Below are 17,596 nucleotides of genomic sequence, written 5' to 3'. Positions count from 1 at the left end.
ACTGGACGTGCGCGTTCGGTGATTGGATTTGGATTTGCACCTGCTAGAGGAAGCTGTTGCTGCATTTTGACCCAAAATGGCCGAAGGAGAAGACGTTGATCTGGTTGCAGGACTACTTTCCACACAATTTTCAAGACGGACCTTCCACTGGATTTACCAATTGAAGTTGTTTTACCAAAGCAGCAAGGAAACATCAGAGCACGGCTGGGCACTTAAAAGCTACGGTGCGTTTCAAAACGTTTGGGGACACTCGCGTAGATCTGCAGCTCAGTGAACAGTGTTCACTGAACAGGCACTACATTGGTGAGTAAATTAATTTTATTTTACATTTCTTCTTGTTATTTTATTTCGTAACGAGTGGTAACGAAATAAAATGACAAAGACACAAAAATGCATCAAATAATTCAGCTCACCTGCAACTTATAATGGCGCATTGTAGTCAGCTTCGTGTACTAAAATTCGTTCAATCTCAGCTGCTCAACATTTTCAATTATTTGCCGTTGTGTAGCCTATTCCAAAAATGATCTGTTAATTTTATTTTCAAAGAATAGTTTGTTTTGTTATTGTGGGGTTGGTGTCTTGATATGAAACTGCGACATTGCGCAATTTTTTGGACAGACTTGTTTATGATCACACAGCGCATTTTATTTAGTATTTTTTAAAATCTTTTTTTATTTTTGACAATATTTTTAAATTTAGTTTCCTGCTCTTAATTGTGAATGCATGCTTGATGGTTTTAAATGCTCCTGAAATTAAGTGCTGCCTGACGAGCCTATATTGTGTTAATGTATGTGACGTCACTGAAGGCCTAAGATTGAAATGCACGGCCCGCCACTGGTAGTACCACTAATAAATGGGCTCAAGGGTCTAACAGAAGTTTATTAGCAACAAAAAACGTTAAAGGGTAGGCTTAAAACAAAACAAAACAAAAAAACTGCATATTTATTGGTCCCACAGGCTCGAGTCAATCATGTAATATCTGCGCTGTCTCAAATGTCAATGTCTCCTCGCATCCAGCAGGGGGCAGTAAAAGACCAACATACATGCAACGTCACCACAAAGAGACAACGGTCACGAACAACACATTTTTCTTTTATTCAATAAATAATTGACATAAACAGATGGTGTGTGTGTGGCACCACTTTTTTTTATACATACAGTTTGATCTATTTGGGCATTTCCCGGCTGTTTTTATTATTATTATTATTTATTCCTTTTAAATTCCAAACGACAACAACAACAACACAAGAGCTGGATAAAAACTTAAAGTGCGTTCATTTGGCAATCATGAGCAGCACAAAACACAAAAAAATGAAAACTGTCTTGTGTGCTGTTCATATCTGCAAAAAAAAATCTAATATTTCACATTCACAGTTAGTCAAATTAACACACACACACACACTCACTATATACAATATCACATCAGCTACTGTAAAAGTCACAATACAAACCACATCTACAAACACAAGATTCAGATTCCACATTACAATCACTTAAATTGCGTCACTGCTGTCGACAAAGCACCCCAAAACAAACAAACAAAAAAAAACAAGTCAGGCAGCAGTGACAAATACTTCAGTGTTAATATCAAACAAAGATGAGTAAGAGCACAATTGAGAGCTCATGTTGAAATGGGGACTAAATGCTTGCGAAAGAGTGTCACTTTCAAAATACTCTCGGGTTGTTCTCCGTAGTTGCAAAGATGTTGGCACACAAGCTTGTTTCTTTGGCAAAGACTCAAGTCCTCAAATCACTTGGTGATGCTACACGATGCATCTCCTCAAATAGTGACGTCCGCTGCCGTACATGTCATTTTGTCATTGACCCGCCGCTAAAAAGAGATGTTCATTTTATATTTGTGGCCTAAACACAAGGGGTGCCAAACACAAAGCCCTGGGGCACTCCACAACATTATAGGTAGTCCAAAAAAAAGCAATTTTTCTCCTCTTTCTCCACAAAATTCCCTTAACATCAACGTGAATTGAAAAATCGTCGGTTACTTAAATATTGACTTGCCAACATCTGCCGTTACTTGTGTTTTTTTTTTGAAAATTTCAATTCGAGCTTGCTTTTGCCTTTCATTCAAAGTGATGTCACGCAAAAGTCTCCCATTCCATCTTTACATACGCTCAAAGTTTGTGGGAGGGGGTGAAACTCATTCATTCATCTTCCGAGCCGCTTGATCCTCACTAGGGTCGCGGGGGGGTGCTGGAGCCTACCCCAGCTGTCTCCGGGCAGTAGGCGGGGGACACCCTGAATCGGTTGCCAGCCAATCGCAGGGCACACAGAGACGAACAACCATTCGCACTCACACTCACACCTAGGGACAATTTAGAGTGTTCAATCAGCCTGCTGTGCATATTTTTGGAATGTGGGAGGAAACCGGAGCACCCGGAGAAAACCCACGCAGGCCCGGGGAGAACATGCAAACTCCACACAGGGAGGCCGCAGCTGGAATCGAACCCGGTACCTCTGCGCTGTGAAGCCCACGTGCTAACCACTGGGCTACCGGGCCGCCCGGGGGGTGAAACTATCTCCCAAAAATATTTTACATGGTCTATCCGGAACCGCGGATTTGACCGATCGAGTGCAGGTGCGCAACGTATCGCCTTGATAACATCCGGTTCATCATATGTGATATGATGCGGCCATTAAACATGGATCCGGTTTCACAGTCGTAGCGGTCCGATAGGGGGGGGGGGTACCAAAACTACGATGAGGCCTGTGACAAAAATGACTTTGACTCCGTTTGTCCTTTTCGGGGGGGGGGGGACTTGGGTTCGATGGAGGATAGCCAGAAATCCATCAAAGGTCCCCCGTGGACTGCAGTCCAGTTCATCCCGGGCGTACATTCCCGAGCCTCGTGAAGAAAACGTGAGCATACGGCGACAGTCGCTAAAATTCCGGAATTCCAACGTTGCGGAAATATGTCGGAAAATCTACAAACGAGACCGCGGTGAGAACGAGGACTACGTTGGAGTGGCTAAAGCGCAAGCGCGCGGCACAAGAGGACGGCCAGGAGGAGGTTGAGCAGGAAGCGTTTGGCCGCCCCGTGCGTCGCGGCGCAACCGGAGTAGGCGTTCTTCTCGAAGATGTGATGGCGCTTGCTATTGGAGTGCAGCGTCTTCACGTCCTCCAGGGCGTAGTAGGCGGCCATGGTGAAGTCGACGTCCCCGGACGACAGGAGGTCAAAGACGCACGAGTGGAAGTAGAGATCCTCCACGGGCAGACGCTCCTTGCACTTGGCTTTGGCCGACTGGTAGGAGAACCTGCGGGTTCCGCTTGCGGCTTGGCCGCGCGCCTTTTGGAAATCGATGCGCTGATTGGCCGGGCAGCCGTGCAGGCACAGGTACAAGTCCTGGTTGTCGTCGTCGTCGTCGTCGTCCTCCACCGAGCGCACCACCTCCTCGGGCATGCGCACGGCGAAGGTCAAGTAGCGGCCCACCTGCCGGACCACCACGGTGGTGCCGATGTAGCGAGCCTGAATCTCCACGTGCTGGCCGGGCACTTTTTCGACGACGCGCAGGGCGTTGGCGCCGTGGCGCTCGCCGCCGTTCTTGGAGCCGTCGGCGAAGGCGGCGGGGAGCTCGTCCGTCTCGGCGTGATACATCTTCTGGTCCACGCACTCCTGGAAGTTCTTGAAGATGATTGTTAGCTGCGGAAGACCAGGACAAAAAAAAAGCTGTTAGTCGCCTGAGTTTTTCTGGGCAAGTCTTGCCAAACCGTATTTTCCACACCAAAAGGCGCACCGCATTATAAGACGCAATCTACAATGCATCCACTAGATGGAGCTACGCTGAAGGAAACGCCAACAGGACGATCAGATGTCAGTATGTCTCGAGCAAAGTAGCCATTTTGGGGTTGAAATATTACCGTAATGACCATAGACGAGGTGCATCGGATTTTAAGGCGCGCTGTGAGCTTTTACGACAACGGAAGACTTTTAGGTGCGCCGTTTAGTGCGGAAAAGACGGTACTTCCACTTAGGGATGGGCGAGTACCGATACCAGCGATTGCGCTTTGGCTTGCGACACAAAGATTTTATTTTATTTTATTTTTTACATAATTGACCAAATGACAGCTCCAAACTCCCAAAACTTTTTGGGGGTACTCGTAAGCCAAATGTACTTCCCGTTAAGTTCCCATAATTAAAAATAATTTTTGTTCACATCAATTCTCTGATCGCACAATTTTGCGATAGACTCCGTTTTGCGTGTTTCAACTTGCGACGGTTTGTCAGTGTGGAGCCGTTTCAGTGGAATGTCATTTATTTTTTTTCCATGGGAAATTTGGAGTCCACGTCCAAATACTTTCGGCTGTTGAGAATCCACTGAAAAATACGAGCGCCCCCCCCCCCCAACCCCCCCACTGAAAGGAAAAGTTCTTTCAATGTTTCTGTGCCATGTAGTCCACACGGCTTCAGTGTCACGTTTCAGCGAGCTCAACATGGGTGGGTGGGGAGGGGGTGTGGGGGGGTTTGAGGGTAAGGCCAAGGTAAATGCCCCCCGCCTCCCCTGGAAAAAAAAAGGGAGCCTGAGCAGTGTGTAAAAAAAAAAAAAAAAAAGTGCAGACACAAAGACGAGGCATTCATAGCGTCGCAAAACCCGCCCGTGAACTCGCCAACGATGCTCCGGAGAGTGGCGTCGGGGGGGGGGGGGGGCGTCGCGAGGACGGCGCGACCCCCCCCCCCGCCACCCCCCCTTATTGCAAAGATCGGAATAGGAAAAGCGAAACGCCAACTCCGGTGACGGTTATTCCGCTGCAGTCGGCCAGCCGCGCACTTTGATGTTGCGCCGCGTTGCTAACGCCGATCTCTTAGCAGATTGTTTGCACAGGTGCCTTTTGGCGCCCCCCCGCCCCACCTCCTTTGTCCGCACTCGAGTCTCTGCTCTGCTTCCGAGTAGCACGCGGGAAAAAAAAAAAAAAATAGGGAATGTCTTCAAAAGCTCAAAAGAGAAGCTTAAATGCGTCATTGAGGATCATTAAGACAGTTTGCGATAACGAGTCGAGCCGCGCACGCGATTGAGCAAATTCGCTTCAGATAAAAAGCGCAAAAGTCAACAAAAGCGGGCGGTGATTGCCGTGAGAATGGCGAGCAACTTCGCTGTGGACTTGACGCCAAGGGAAAAAGTCGAAACGTTTCATACGACCCGCAAACTGAGAGCCCAAGAGGGGATTTTCCAATTTTTTTTTTTAAACGCCGAGATGCGCATAGTGGCCAAATAGCAGTACTACAATAACAATACATCCAATCACGTCTTAGACGCGGGCACTTGATGCGTAGTGTCCGCAACCTGGGTACCGTTTCCGTAAAATGAAAAATATTTGGCGGATGAATCGACGATTCGGATTCTCGTTGGAAGATTCTCGGCGGAAATCCCCGATGGGAACGCCGCAATTTAAAATCGTTTTTTGAAGCGCGCGGCCGCATGTTCCAAATTAAAAAGGCCTTAAGTTACGCATTTTACAATTTTTGTAATTATGTATTTTGTGTTATAAAAACATTTTTTTTTCTTTTTTAAACACTCAAAATGTTCAGAGGCATTTTTGCTATCCATACATATATAGTTTTTTTTTAGTTCTTTGGCCCGTTTTTACTTTTGCCCGTTACTTTGACACGTTGTGGCCCAAACCCGTAACCCAATCGGAATTCATTGATGATTGAAATGTGGCCCGGTGGGCCAGTGGTTAGAGCGTCGACCTCGTGGTGCAGAGGTACCGGGTTCGATTCCAAATCCGGCCTCCCCGTGTAGGAGTTTACATGTTCCCCCCCCCCGGGCCTGCGTGGCTTTTCTCCGGGTACTCCGGTTTCCTCACACATTCCAAATAGATCACCCGAATTTAATTGGATAATTTCCCAAGCGCCTGGTAGTCCAGTGGTTAGCACGTCGGCTTCACAGTGCAGAGGTACTGGGTTCGATTCCAGCTCCGGCCTCCCTGTGTGGAGTTTGTATGTTCTCCCCAGGCCTGCGTGGGTTTTCTCCGGGTGCTCCGGTTTCCTCCCACATTCCAAAAACATGCATGGCGGGCTGATTGAACGCTCCAAATTGTCCCGCGATGTGGGTGTGAGCACGATTGGTCGTTGGTCTCTGTGCCCTGCGATTGGCTGGCAACCGGTTCAGGGTGTCCCCCCGCTTACATTCCCGAAGATGGCCGGGATAGGCTCCGGCACCCCTTGTGAGAATAAAGTGGATCGGAAAATGAATCGAATGTCCCGTTTTTGACTTAAAGTGACAAGTTTCTGATTCGTCAATGAATAATTGACAAAATCCTCGACAGATGAATCAACGGTTGGATTTGTTGCAGCCCTCGCTCGCACTGCAACTTGCGGACCGCGAGTCGGCGAAGGATAAATGAGGTCCGGCTCACCTTGCTCGTAGCGGTGGCAGAAGATCCGGGTAGCACCGGGGTGTTGGTCACCTGGACCGACAGGTATTTGTTGTGAATGAGCGGCCAGGCGCCCTCCACCTTACACGTCTGGAAGTCGTCGCCAAAGGTTCTCAGGTGAGGGTCTCCGAAGAAGCCGCAGTGCGTGAAGTTGGGCTGCGCGGCGTTGCGCGGGAAACCGCGCTCGTAGTGGCAAACCTCCGGGCCGTCCGAGCGCTCCTGGCTGTCGGGCGGCGGCGGCGGCGGCAACGCGGGCGGGAGCGGCGTGCGGCCGCGCGGCTGCGACGTGGGTCCCTCCTTGGAGCAGTTGTGTTGGCTCATCAGGTCCTCGATGCCATGCTGGGCCGAGTGGTACGCCAGGTCGCCTCGGCAGGTGCGGGCGGTGCGCCGCACGCAGCCGTTGTAGGCGCGCAGCGCCGTGCAGAACTCCTCCTCCGGCCCAGAGTTCGTCGTGGAGGCCCAAAATTCAGAGTTGCACATGAGGATCTTGCACTGCAGAGTCACTGTTTGGGAACAACGACACAACATGACGCGCATGTTTTCCCGAACTAGCATTAAACTGTCGCAAACGATGGCAAAATACCTTTTTTTAAAAAAATTTTACGATGACTATCTATTACTCAATGTTTGTATACTTGATATTGTTCAATGATTAAACAGTGCGTGTTTTGTATTGACCTTTTACAGAAGTTAACTTCTTTTTACACTTGTACAACAGTTCCCTAGTGAGGATGAAGCACCCCTTTACTCAAATGTTATTCAAACATTACGACACACACTTGTGATGCTTTTAGGAATGCTGGGTGCATAAAAACACACACACACACACACACACACACCCACACACACACTATAAAGTCCTACTTTTAAACACCAGACAGGACTCAGGGTGTAAAGAGAGGTGAAAGTGTCCCAGTGCTGTCGTGGAGTTTATTTGAGTTCCAAATGTTGCTCCTATTAGCGGAGTTTTTTTTTGCCAGAGTGACTTGAAACCCGTCAGTGCCAAGTTTCCAAGTTTCGGAATAAAGAAATGGCTTTTAATAAAAAAAAAATGGGCTGACTGAAGTATCAAATTCCCCAGGCTCTCACTCAAACGCACACTCTTTTAAAATTATTTTTAGAGACCGCAATAAGATCGAGCTCAACATCTTCTTTGGTATGAGCAAATGCAATGGGGCGGTGGAGGAGGGATATTAACTTTCCACGAGCTACTGTTAAAACCCCAAAGCACGCCCCCCCCAAACAAAACAAAGCAGAAAAAAACATCTCGTTACTCTCTGACTTCACCAATCCAACACGGTGATCCCAAAGACAAAAAAACAACCGTGTCAATTCATTTTAAATTCATTAAATGCATTTCCCGCCTTGAAACGACCCCCCCCCCCCCAAACGTTACAAGAGGAAATACGTCGCCTCTAATCTGGCAACCCGACTCCTCCTTTGTCGCAATTGATTGTTGCTAATTGCAGGACAAGTTAGCATTTAGCATGCTTTTACGACACTTTGATCGATTTACAACACGTTAGCGGCGCCAAATATTACCTGTTCAAACGCAAACAACTGGAGGAAGGTTGCCAAGTTAGATTAAAAGCTGCCCAGTTGGTTTTAAAAATTGTATCTATGTACTGTATATATATTTAGATATACAAGTTGCGTCTTACCTGAGGGCAAGAGCGACAAAAAGAGGACGAAGACTCTGCACACTTCAATCGCCGAAGGTCTGCCTCTCTTCCCCATAACCATCCATCCAGCTCGGGGTCGCCCTTCACTCCTCTGCCTGGTGGAAGGAGCCACACAGCGGGGGACAAGTTGAGAAAAGCCCGGAAAACGAGTCTCAAGTCGGTCCCGTCCGCTCTCATCACTTCCCCTCCCCGTCGGTAAGTGGACCGAAAAGTTAGCTTAGCCAGCCGCGGTCGGAAAGGCAGCGAGCGATGAGCGGGTCATTTCTTTCCTTTGGCGGGGAGGGAGCGCGGTGGGGTAGCCGCAAATGGGTGCGAGTCAGCCGGGCAGAGAGCGAGCTAGGGAGAGGGGAGATCGGGCGAGCCAATCACTGGTCGGGGGGGTTGGGGGTGGTGGGGTCGCTCGACCCCCCCCCCCCCCTCCACAGAGTTCCAATTACACCTCAATGCGCAGACTTGTTCCACGATGAGCCGCTGAAGCGTTCACGAAGCACGACGAATTCAGCAACTCACTTTTCAACTATGTTGAAGGTTACATCGCGAGGGAGTCCCCCCAAAAAATCCCTGTTGAACTTTGAAAAGGGGGGACATTTTGAACATGTACACACATGAAAAGTGCATTGGTAGTAAACTTGGGCAAAATACTACAGTATGTCTTTTTTTTGGGGGGGGGGGAGTACAGTATTTGTGGAATTCATTATAAAAATGAGCACAAAGAGATAAATAGCGAGATGGCATCAAGAAACAGGTTGTAAAGACACGCAAAAACACCAACAAATGCTCAAAATGGCACTTACGGCATTTTGATTAATTGTTCGGGCCTGAGGATGAAGATGCTTTTATTTTGTTATTTTTGCAGACTTCCTCTTGGCACTTGGGTATGAATCATTTTGAGTGACGCTCCACAAACCTCACGATAATCATTTCTAAGTAGAAAATTACAAGGTAGAATGTATGATGAAGTTAAGTTGTTAATAGAAAATTCCACAGACTCATAAATCCACGTTAACGAATGATGACAGCCCAAGTCACTGATCGATCGCGTCGTATCGGCTGGACGATTGACGGGAAACCATGATGTGATCACGATTGTTATCTTGGCGAGGCCGAGATGGCTCTGAAATGACAATTCCAAGCGCAATGTGCATTTAGTACATTTAGACGAGTTGCAAGATTACAATGCATGTTTTGATTGACCAATTGAGGGGGGGGGGGAGAAAGGATCATTGAGGTCCAATCAGAAGGACACCGCCGACAACGTTAATCTGTCATTTTTATGAGCGACGGGGTTGTACATATCACGAGTTAAAAACAGAATTGCCCAACTCCTTTTTTTAAGTCGCTTTACACAATATGAATACAAACGACCGATGTTGAGTAGCTTGCTGAAATAAATAAACGTTCTTTGTTCCTGTAGGTTCTTAGTCGTCGACTGTAAATTTCCTGCACCCCCCCCCCAAATGTTCACAGATATCTGTCATTTATACTCTGAAGCAAGCTTTATGAATCCTCCTTATCATCATGTGTGTCACGCCGCTTTGAGATATCTGAAACAATCCCAGATTCCGCTCTCACGGCCTTTAAATCTGTGATCCCACCCCGTCGAAATCTGGTCAGGTATTTTGATTTACGCCGACTCCACCGACCCTCGCGGCTCGAAATGTTGGACGCTGAAAACCAGCGGGTTCAACGTCGAGTCAGTCCGACGAACCAACCGTAAAACAAACCGGACCTCCGGAGACGTCCAACGAGGCGGACATCTCGCTTAGTGCTAATTGCAGCTGTCATGCTATTAGGCTTTTGAGCAACATGAAAACATGAAAATGAGCAGCTAAGGCAGATGGGCAGGTGGGGGGGGGGGGGGGGGGGTGGAGAGTGTGTGTGTGTGTGTGGGGGGGGGGCGGTCGTGGGTGATTGGCGATGAATGGCCGGCAGAACGCTTGTTCCACAGGTTCGCATTCACTTTTCTGGCAGCAACAGTCGAAATGTTGTTTCACGTCGCGGGGGGGGGGGGGACGTCGTTCATTTTGTGCACGCGCGCGAATATTTTGAAGCGAGATACGCACGAACCGACCTTTGCGACTGCATGGAGTCCCGCGGGAGCTCGAAGGACGGCCGAACCGGGAACCGGGAACCGTGAAGCGGGAAGCGACCCCCCCCCCCCTCCTCTCTTGCTTCAAGTCAATAAAGGCGGTCAGCCGTGGAGGGGGGTCAATGTAATCCCAAATCGGACTCTCTGGACGGCGCCGCGCGCGTCAAATGCTCCAAGGTGCACATGACGCCCCGCGTGCAAAGAAAAAGTGCTCTTTCGGAGTTGGGGGTGCATCCGAACCTACGAGAATCGCGTCAGGCGATGGGTAAAAAAAAAAAAAAAAAAAAACACCAAGTGACAGCAAGTCCCACATCGGCGCGTTTAATCCAAATTGTTTGCGTGGAAAGGAGGCGGCGGGGGTGGCGGGGGCTGCTGCTGCTGCTGCTGCTGCGTGGCAAGGTCCGTCGTGTGGATGTTGTGAAATGGCTCGTTAGAAAGTGTGAGGGAGACAATGATCGGCACCGCGTGACGCCGAGCCCTCCTCGTCGCTCGAGCAGACGAGCTCTAAAAAAAAAAAAAAAAAAGCAGCCAGCGTTCAAGTCCGCACCCAAGCAAAGAGAATGCCAGCATCCTTTTTAATTGGGTTGCCTTCCCACTTGCCAGCCTTTGTTTTTTACCCCCCCCCCCCCCGCCCGCCCGCCCCCTCCACAGATTCAATTTTCGCCCAAGTCGTACTTCTTTGAGATACAAGTGACCCGATTTTCGCATTTTTCGAGATAAGAGCCGTCGTTTGGGGTCAATGTTTGTGCTTTCACCCGCAGGCAGACATTTTAGAGACGGCACATTGAATGCAGGTCATTTCACCAAAAAAAAAAAAAATTGACATAAAGTCAGCTTTAAAAAAAAAAAAAAAACGACTCTTCAAGCTGTTTATTGCCACTCCTAGTTGGAGCTGACTGTAAAAAATAAAATTACAATTTTATTTATAAAATTAAAAAATAAAGAAAATTACACTTAAGCTCCGACGCTTGTTCCTACCGACTGCTGTCTAGCTGATGAATAAAAAATAACAATCATAATAATAATAATAATTAAATGATTTGAAGGAAAATTTGTAAATAGTACTGCGATTTATCCATTTGTGTTCATATTTTATTTAATTGAAAGATGTTTGTTGTTTTTTTTTCTCTTTCTCCTTTCTACATACATTCTTGCTGCTGGAGGCTGTAAATTTCCCCAGTGTGGGACGAATAAAGGATATCTTATCTTATCTTATCTTAGTGCCTTTAAACAATCATGTCGCTTTCCCTTATTGCTAACAAATGATGCTAAATTCCTCTGACGGGCTAACGAAAAGCATCGGTGTTGCGTCTCGGAGCTTGAAACAGCGCCGAACACAAATGGTGGCGCAACAGACTCTATATAGACATTAAATTCACAATTATACTTTGGAGAATGACTACGATGACCGCGGTTTAACTGGAGAGATGCGACCAAAAAGGAACAGCGCAGTGTCCATTAAACTGAAAAAAAAAAAAATCTGGCAAAAAAAAAAACGGTCATTTTTTTTTTTCTTCGAAAAAGTCCAAAGATTATTTGAGATGCGCGGAGCTTAGTCACGGAAGAAATTAAACGTGTATCTCAAGGCACCGGTGGAGATATGGATTTATGAAGCTGCGGTCAATATTGTGTGTGTGGAGAGGGGGGGGTGTTAGGGGGGGGGGTAAATCCCCAAAACCAGCAGGTTAGAAGAAGACAAATTCAGCATAATGAGAATTTAATGGAAATAGGCACGTAGCAGCAGGGAGAGGGGTGGGGGGGTCAGATTGGGGAGGGCCACGTCGAGGCTGCACCTGTGTTTTGGGATCAGGCTGCAAGCAGGAAAATACCACCGCAAGCCCCCCCCCCCACCCCCTGTTGCTACTCTCCAGTCTGAACTCCTGGCCACACAGGTGGCTCTCCCCCGCCTCCGATCATAAAAAAAAAAAAAATACTCCCTCCGTGTCGAGATTCGCCAGCCAGCTCGCTCTGCCAATAATCAAAATGGAGGAGCAGAATGTGGCTCTGTATCGGGGCCCCTTTTTGTTGCTTCCTGCCGAAGACGACGCAGGAGATGGCGCATTAGTACGCCGGCACCGGACCGAGGCTTTCGCATGACATCACCCTTTTGTGTATGCGGCCAGAAAGAGAGCTCTGCGATTGGTTGATCTTCGCCCGCCGACCCGCGTGACCTCTCCAGATGGCCGTTGAGAGGCAGCATATTTTGACGTCCATGTAAGGGAACGACATGAAAGGCGGGCCGACACCCTCGTTCGTGTGAAAAGGGGGCGCCGGATGCTAGCGGCCTGATGCTAACGTCTCCGTATGGAACCTGAACACAAATGTTCTGGTGCGATAAGAATTTTTTTTTGCGTTGTATTATAATAATTAAAAAAACTTGCTCAGGAAATAAAACAGCTCTCCGATTGGTTGGCGGCCACACGGCCGCGACCATATAAAGTCATCCCCGACAGCTGGACGTGAAACCGGAAACCGAGCCTTCCGAGTATTTACGAAGCTTCGTCTCCTTGCGCCGACGTGACCCCCCGTTGTGTGCCCGTTGGAGGGAGTTTTATGTTCTTGTTGTTGTATTCACTTGTATTCTTTGGCGTTGGACTCAGCATGACTTAGATTTTGTTCTTGATTTTGCTGCTTGGTGCTTTCTACCGCCTTTATTACCGATTCGTCTTACTGTTTATTGTGTATGTTAAATCGCTCCATGTACAGCACTTTGGATGCAGCGATGGCTGTTTGAAAGTGCTCGAGAAATACTCTTGACTTGACTTGTTGTTTTTTTTGTTGTTTTTTGTTTTTTTAAACAGAATTTCTCGGAACTTGCGCAGAACCTAATGCTAATGCTAATTCTCTCAACTTATTTCTATACGATAGCCAGACGTAATTTTTGTCTGAATGGCAATATTTTCAAACAAACTCGCACAGGCCGCCCTATCGCCCCCGCCCCCGCCCCCGCCGCAAAAAGCCGCTCCAAAACAAAGATGGCGACGGTGTACTTTGCATTTCCCATAAATGTTAACACCAGAAGCGATTCACGCAATCCAAGCCCAATGCTTTTTCGATAATGAGCTGTGAGGATGAATTCCAAAACTCCATTAAGAGGCGATTCGCGGCGCTCCGCCCGAGACGCCCCGGCTGGAATTATTGCCACGCTCGCTAACTGCCTGAATTGCGGGGACGCTTTGCAAATGGGCCCCCGCCGCTGCCCACAGAGGAGTGAGCTTGAATACGTAAACCCTCATTACACAATCTCCTTTTTCTCCTCCTGCGGCAGAAAGGTGAGGCTTTTGAAAAGCCGGAACGCAATCCACCGAGTAGGGTGGGGGGTTGGGGGACGACCCCCAACCCCCCCCCCCCCCCCCCCCCCCCCCACATTCTGTTTAATTCTGGCTGTGGACCGCACTAGTCAGACTGCGTAAAGATGTCAAGACAAATAATTCGCTTTGCTGCAAAGCAACGCCGACCTCAATGAAAGGCAGCCACGTCAAGACAAATTTCGTTCGCGAAGGGACGACGATTCGTCGGACAAAGAACGTTCCTCACCACGTCGCACCTGGCAGAGTGTTATTTCTTGTTGCTAAGGGGCCCGAACTGCGTCGGAATGCCTCAAACAAAAGCGTCTCCCCCCCCACCCCCCCATATGACAGCTGCCTTTTTCCATTTCTCGCTTCTCCAATTCCTGCGCGAGCAGGCCAACCCGGTGTACGTTTTCGGGTTGACTGCGCGGGGATTCCATTTGTCAACGTACACCAAAGCAATTCATGACACGTTTTTGACGCTTATAGCTTCTGCTCATGAGTAATAAATGATATTAGCGAAGGACTCAAGATGGCGTTGAGCTGCCAAGTATAGCGTGCCGTTAATACACTGACGACACGTAGACTGCTTTGCGGAAAAAAAAAAAATGGACGCAGTGTTGATTAGTCATCTACTCCGCATCCATGTTTGTAGTCGCATCTCGTCGCCGGGCTAGCGTATCTTGCGCTGCGGAGCGGTGAACAAACGAGGCAACGGTCTTCCGACATTTGCTCAGTACAGGCAGAACCGGAATAAAATGGTCGTGAATGCTAGTAGCCGCTAGCCTCGCTACAGGCAGAACCGGAATAAGATGGTCGTGAATGCTAGTAGCCGTTAGCCTCGCTACAGGCAGAACCGGAATAAGATGGTCGTGAATGCTAGTAGCCGTTAGCCTCGCTACAGGCAGAACCGGAATAAAATGGTCGTGAATGCTAGTAGCCGTTATCCTCGCTACAGGCAGAACCGGAATAAGATGGTCGTGAATGCTAGTAGCCGTTAGCCTCGCTACAGGCAGAACCGGAATAAGATGGTCGTGAATGCTAGTAGCCGTTAGCCTCGCTACAGGCAGAACCGGAATAAGATGGTCGTGAATGCTAGTTAGCCGTTAGCCTCGCTACAGGCAGAACCGGAATAAAATGGTCGTGAATGCTAGTAGCCGTTAGCCTCGCTACAGGCAGAACCGGAATAAGATGGTCGTGAATGCTGGTAGCCGTTAGCCTCGCTAGCCGCGACTCTTTTGGGATTCTTAAAATATTCATGCCAGCGGGACCACGAGACGGAGTGACGTGTAAACGCTATCTTGTTCTTTTATCGCAGCGATTTCCGGTGGCATTGGTCTTGCTGGGAAAAAAAAAATGTTGACATGTACCTAAAGCAGGGGTTGGCAACCTGTGGCGCGCGGGCCGTAGGTTGTCCAAAAGTACAACTAAAATATAAACAGTTGAGCAAATGTTTAAATTTTTTTTTTTTGTCAAAAATCGAGCCGATTTTCTCACCAAAGTGCAAGGTGCAAACTCTTTACTCGTCCGACGTTGCGAATATGCCCGTCAAAGGAACCGCTGCCGTTTGGTGGGCGGTTCCGAATCATCGGGCCAAATTCTTGCAAACTCTTTTTAAGTCCCGGCGTCTTCTGCGCGCTTGTTGAACTTGACTGCGTCCCGGGGAGTCGTCCTGTGTGCACAGCTGCGGCGGCTACATCCTGCCCTTCCTTTTGTCCCCCCCCCCCGTCTTGTCACAATAGATGCGGTTGAAAGGCTTCGAGTTTTTGCAGGTGCCGGCAAACTACGGGCCGCCCAAAGCCGCTTGCTCTGGAAACGGCGAGAAAGGGTTTTTCGGAGCCTGTTACCAGGGTGTGGAGTCTGCTGTTGTTTTCATTTGTGGAACGGAGGGAAAGAATTGAGGGGGGGGGGCGGAATACGCCACGAAGCGAACGAACAGTGCACAACTCCAAGTAGGCCCGAGATCCTCATAGCTGACGAGATGTAGCCTGTTGTTTAGTCAGGTGTTTGTCGAGGAGCGTCGCGATGACGGAGCCCGTTGACGTGAACCGACGGCTCGCTGTGTCAACACCTCACACGGTGACAGCCGTGAAAAGTTGTGGAACGGGAAGAGACTTGACCCTCCCTCCCGTTGAGAGAAAAAAAAAAATCCAATTGCGAGAGACAAAATAACATCAGTGAGTCATCGTTGCCTTCAGGCTAAGTTGATTTTTTTTTTACTGTCTCAACTTGTAGGTTTGTCCGCTCGCTGGTGAGTTCGAATTAAAACCAGGGTAGAAAATAATTGAGGCTTATTGTGCAAAGTATTCGAGACCGTACAGTTTAGAAACCTTAAATTACGCATTTCAAAGCACACACTCATTTTCTAAAGTTACGGTGCTACCTCTCCTTATGAACGTCTCTTCGCATGAAATGTCCAAGTTACGAAACGCCTCAACAATATTTCTTTTTGTTAAGAAATACATTTCAAGATACGAAAGGTAAAAATACGATAAGTGCTGCTATGTCCATTCCGAGTTTCCTGAACGCAACATAAGTTACAATTGCTCTGCCATTGGCTGTTACCGAGCATCTTCCGTTACCGAATCTCATTCGCATCAGGCTTTTAGTCATTTGTCTAAATATTTAATGTGTCATACAATATTTAATCGTATTGTGCAAACCGTTCGAGACCGTACAGTTTAGAAACCTTAAATTACGCATTTCAAAGCACACACTCATTTTCTAAAGTTACGGTGCTACCTCTCCTTATGAACATCTCTTCGCATGAAATGTTCACGTTGCCAAACGCCTCAACAGGAAAATATTTCCTTTTTGTTAAAAAATACATTTCAAGATACGAAAGGTAAAAATACGATAAGTGCTGCTATCGCCATTCCGAGTTTCCTGAACGCAACATAAGTTACAGCTGCTCTGCCATTGGCTGTTACCGAATCTCATTTGCATCAGGCTTTTTAGTCATTTCTCAGTCAAATGAAGCCTCTATTTGTTTTTCGGTCTCAATATGAACCTCAAACCATATTCTACGACTTGATTTCATATTCAATTCCGAACGTGGAGGCAGCGATTACCACCCGACACCTGCTTGAGCTGCGGCGCACGACGAATCTCCTTCTCCGAGATGTGGTTTTCAACCCGCTGGCTTCCTCATTCATTTTCATGAGACCGCCGCCGCTGCCCACTTGGAAGAAAAGAGCGGCACAGTCGGTCAGAAATGGCCTCCGGCAACAAACGCTTAACGGCTCCTTTTGAATGTTGGTTTTGGCTCCCCTTTTTTTTTTTTTTTTTTTTTGCCGTCCTGCGAAACTCGGCGCTGCCGCGGCGGGGGGAATATAGCAAGTCACGTATCTCGCTTACGGAGAGGTTCTGCTTCTTGTGCCTCTCTTTAGTTCAGGCTCACCAAAGTCGCTTAAAAACAACTGTCATCGATCGATAGCGTTCGAGGTACATCAAATGCCAACTGCAATATTTGTTCTCATCCGCAGCACTGAAAACGAGGCCCAAATCTTTGAGGATGAAATGAAAATGGCCGCTTCGTGGCAGGACTCGGGCGAGAGAATGCATACACTTTTGGCTGCTATTTCCAGATGGCGAGCACATGTTCGTTGTCGTTCCAGCTCTGATTTTTTTTTTCCCAAGGGTAAGGTGAGCTTCACACGTTTTCCCCTCCCTGTATCTTAGCAGCAGATTCCACGGCCAGCACTCGCAAGCCTAATTCGCTCATCGTATGTTTACGCGGGGACGATCCGAATACGAAACTAAAATTCATTTTAATTGTCTTAAAATAGGGCGGCCCGGTAGTCCAGTGGTTAGCACGTCGGCTTCACAGTGCAGAGGTACCGGGTTCGATTCCAGCTCCGGCCTCCCTGTGTGGAGTTTGCATGTTCTCCCCGGGCCTGCGTGGGTTTTCTCCGGGTGCTCCGGTTTCCTCCCACATTCCAAAAACATGCGTGGCAGGCTAATTGGACGCTCTAAATTGTCCCTAGGTGTGAGTGTGAGCGTGGATGGTTGTTTGTCTATGTGTGCCCTGCGATTGGCTGGCAACCGATTCAGGGTGTCCCCCGCCTACTGCCCGGAGACAGCTGGGATAGGCTCCAGCACCCCCCGCGACCCTAGTGAGGATCAAGCGGTACGGAAGATGTATGTCT

General features: G+C 48.2%; 2 protein-coding genes and 1 long non-coding RNA gene across 3 annotated transcripts in view; 1 reads left to right on the top strand and 2 right to left on the bottom strand.

Moving 5' to 3' along the window:
* Positions 1-1,071: 1,071 nt before the first annotated feature.
* Positions 1,072-10,653, bottom strand: rgma (repulsive guidance molecule BMP co-receptor a). Its single transcript, XM_052061139.1, has 5 exons — positions 10,141-10,653; positions 8,049-8,164; positions 6,370-6,890; positions 2,532-3,655; positions 1,072-2,154 (listed from the first exon to the last, which is right to left on the bottom strand). Exons 1-4 carry the CDS (start codon positions 10,152-10,154, stop codon positions 2,984-2,986), a joined length of 1,323 nt encoding a protein of 440 aa, XP_051917099.1. The 5' UTR covers positions 10,155-10,653; the 3' UTR covers positions 1,072-2,154; positions 2,532-2,983.
* Positions 1,072-17,596, bottom strand: part of LOC127597831 (uncharacterized) — a 92,812-nt gene continuing 76,287 nt past the window's right edge. The window contains exon 2 of the long non-coding RNA XR_007961773.1: positions 1,072-1,763. This is a non-coding gene — a long non-coding RNA (uncharacterized LOC127597831). The remainder of the gene's footprint in view (positions 1,764-17,596) is intronic.
* ticrr (TopBP1-interacting, checkpoint, and replication regulator) overlaps positions 8,250-17,596 on the top strand; it is a 63,162-nt gene continuing 53,815 nt past the window's right edge. The window contains exon 1 of the mRNA XM_052061111.1: positions 8,250-8,264. The gene's annotated coding sequence lies outside the window, so the exon portion shown is untranslated. The remainder of the gene's footprint in view (positions 8,265-17,596) is intronic.

Source organism: Hippocampus zosterae, chromosome 3 (assembly GCF_025434085.1).
Source record: "Hippocampus zosterae strain Florida chromosome 3, ASM2543408v3, whole genome shotgun sequence".
Classification (NCBI taxonomy): Eukaryota; Metazoa; Chordata; class Actinopteri; order Syngnathiformes; family Syngnathidae; genus Hippocampus; species Hippocampus zosterae.
Note: the sequence above shows the minus strand (reverse complement) of the source record. Positions and strands in the feature narration are given on the sequence as shown.